Raw genomic sequence first — 2,373 nt, forward strand, 5'->3', positions numbered from 1 at the left:
CTTTATTTGAAAATATTTTGTGTTAAATGGATAGTTGACCCAAAAATGAAACTTCTATCATCATTTACTCCACCCTCATGCCATTCCAAACCTTTCTTTTGTGAAACAAAACATATTTTAAAGAACATTGAGGCCCAAACAATATTTCTCAAAATGTATTTATTTTTGTTTGTTCTGCAGAGGAAAAGAAACTCAGGTTTGTAACATGAGGGTGAGTAAATGATGAGAGAACTTTAATATTTGGGTGAACTATCCCTTTAAATATGCAGCGTGTAATACTATTCTCTTTCACTAGATGAAGCTATTAGACCATTAGACCAACATGGCATATTTTCCAGTAGGTGGCAACACTACATTACATAGTTTTTAACCTTCCAGGACCAGCATTCATGAGAGTATTTTGAATGAAATACTTATTCTTTATTATGCAGTATTCTAAGACTGTGTCATATACTGAAACTAGGGTGTTGAACTTAACAAGCAATTAAGCAATCACTAAACAGAACTATATTTACGTATTATATCAGAATCTAGGCTTACCTGCCATTTTAATGATTTTAGTAGCACTTGTACAACATAAAGGCTAAATATGAGCATTGATATGTTTGGGTATAGTTACTGTAAAAAGACAGCACTCAACAAATCACAGCAGATGTTTATCAATGCAGTTGGGAATCATACGTTTTCTAGTTGCCAACTCAACTACTCTTTTGAGGAAGGCTGTTTAATCGTCTAAGGAACACACATCTTTTCCTCTTACATTTCCTCATAAAGCAGATGCATTTATAATACTTATGTAGTTTCTCTTCTCCTTGACTCTTCAACACTATGGAAACATAAAAAGCAGATTTAAATACTCTTAAATGTTTGCACATATACAACAATGTAAAAAGATGATGAAAAGTTTCAAAATGTACATATATACAGAAACATGCTGTGGATGATTTAGATGAGTATCTCAGCATGACATCTTCATCATTCCCTGATTAAGCATGTTTGCCTCTGATAACATCACTTAAATAAGATCAGCTGCATAGAAGCACAGTTGTTGTTTCCTCCAGCTTGTGGTCTGTGTTGTGTTTCACACATGCATGTAATTTTGATATTTGACCTCTGGCACATTTTGAGCCATCTGTTGGATATTTTTGAAATTAAGTGAGATATCAATGGAAACTGAAAGCCCTCCAATTGCAGTCTGTCCATTCAGAGTGTGTCTAGAGGTCCATGTTCACTTCCAGCCACTAGGGGGCAAACACAATTTTAAGTACATAAGTTTAAAGCAGTTGTTCTCTATTATTACAAAACATGATTCTGATGAACATATATCACCTGAATCAGGGAACAGTGATTTAATGATTTCGTTTAGAATTGAATGTGAGAATTTTTTTCATTACATTGTGGTTGATGAATGTAATTTGTTATTAAGCAATTGTGTATTAACTCTCTCACACCAGCTCAGTGCAGTGCAGAAGTGAATTTTGCCACAGTGTAGATAACCCAGCTTAGTTTGTAACGGCATGTTAAAATATTTGTAATAAAGTTATTTTAGGTATCTTTATGTTAGAGTCTTGTATAATACCATTATGTAGTATACTATAAAGTATAACTTCTACTTTTAAAAATTAAGGTGGCTTTTTGGTTTTGAACCAAACATTTTTGGTTCCCCTTAAAAGAACAATTTCTCTTAGTGTGAAGAACCCTTTTTCATTATGAAAAAACCTTTGTGCAATGGAAAGATTTCATGGATTCTATAAAGAACTTCTATTTTTAAAGGGGTCATATGATGCTTTTTCAATTTTTCCTTTCTCTTTGGAGTGTTACAAGCTCTTGGTGCATAAAGAAGATCCTGATTGGCCAGCTGACCCAGTGCATTGTGATTGGCCGAACACCGCAAGCACTCGTCGGAAATGTAACGCCCCTTACCATAATCGCGAGCTTCATCTTTCAAAATAAATGTAAAGACAGAGCCCGAAAGGGGAACAGAGTCGGAGTACCAGTGATGAAGCTGGTATGTGTGCAGTATACAAGCCACGGTTAAGACAGCTGCCTCCACTGTGATGTGACCCTGTCTCTCTCTCTCTCACACACACACATGCGTGCACATTTGGGCCGCATTATGCAAATATACCACATAGTGAGGTAGATATGTGGGGGCGTGTTAGAACGAGCCATTTTAGGGGGGCGTGGCAGAGTCTTAGCTTTGATAAAGAATATCTCTTTGGTTTTGAGACTTTAGTCTTTGCAACTTCAGGGATCTTCATCATCACAGAGGACCTCTCCTGGACTTACAACACCGCAGCACTGGCCAAGAAAACACAGCAGCGTCTCTACTTCCTCCGCAAACTGAGAAGAGCCAGAGCCCCGGCCCCCATC

The 2,373-nt window shown here is 36.8% G+C and overlaps 1 protein-coding gene across 1 annotated transcript in view; it reads right to left on the reverse strand.

Moving 5' to 3' along the window:
- Positions 1–252: 252 nt before the first annotated feature.
- LOC107713470 (uncharacterized) overlaps positions 253–2,373 on the reverse strand; it is a 9,620-nt gene continuing 7,499 nt past the window's right edge. The window contains exon 7 of the mRNA XM_016518988.1: positions 253–1,241. Within this exon, the coding sequence (XP_016374474.1) occupies positions 1,204–1,241 (38 nt within the window). The 3' untranslated portion in view covers positions 253–1,203. The remainder of the gene's footprint in view (positions 1,242–2,373) is intronic.

This window comes from Sinocyclocheilus rhinocerous, unplaced genomic scaffold, assembly GCF_001515625.1.
Source record: "Sinocyclocheilus rhinocerous isolate Xijiao unplaced genomic scaffold, SAMN03320098_v1.1 scaffold1937, whole genome shotgun sequence".
Taxonomy (NCBI): domain Eukaryota; kingdom Metazoa; phylum Chordata; class Actinopteri; order Cypriniformes; family Cyprinidae; genus Sinocyclocheilus; species Sinocyclocheilus rhinocerous.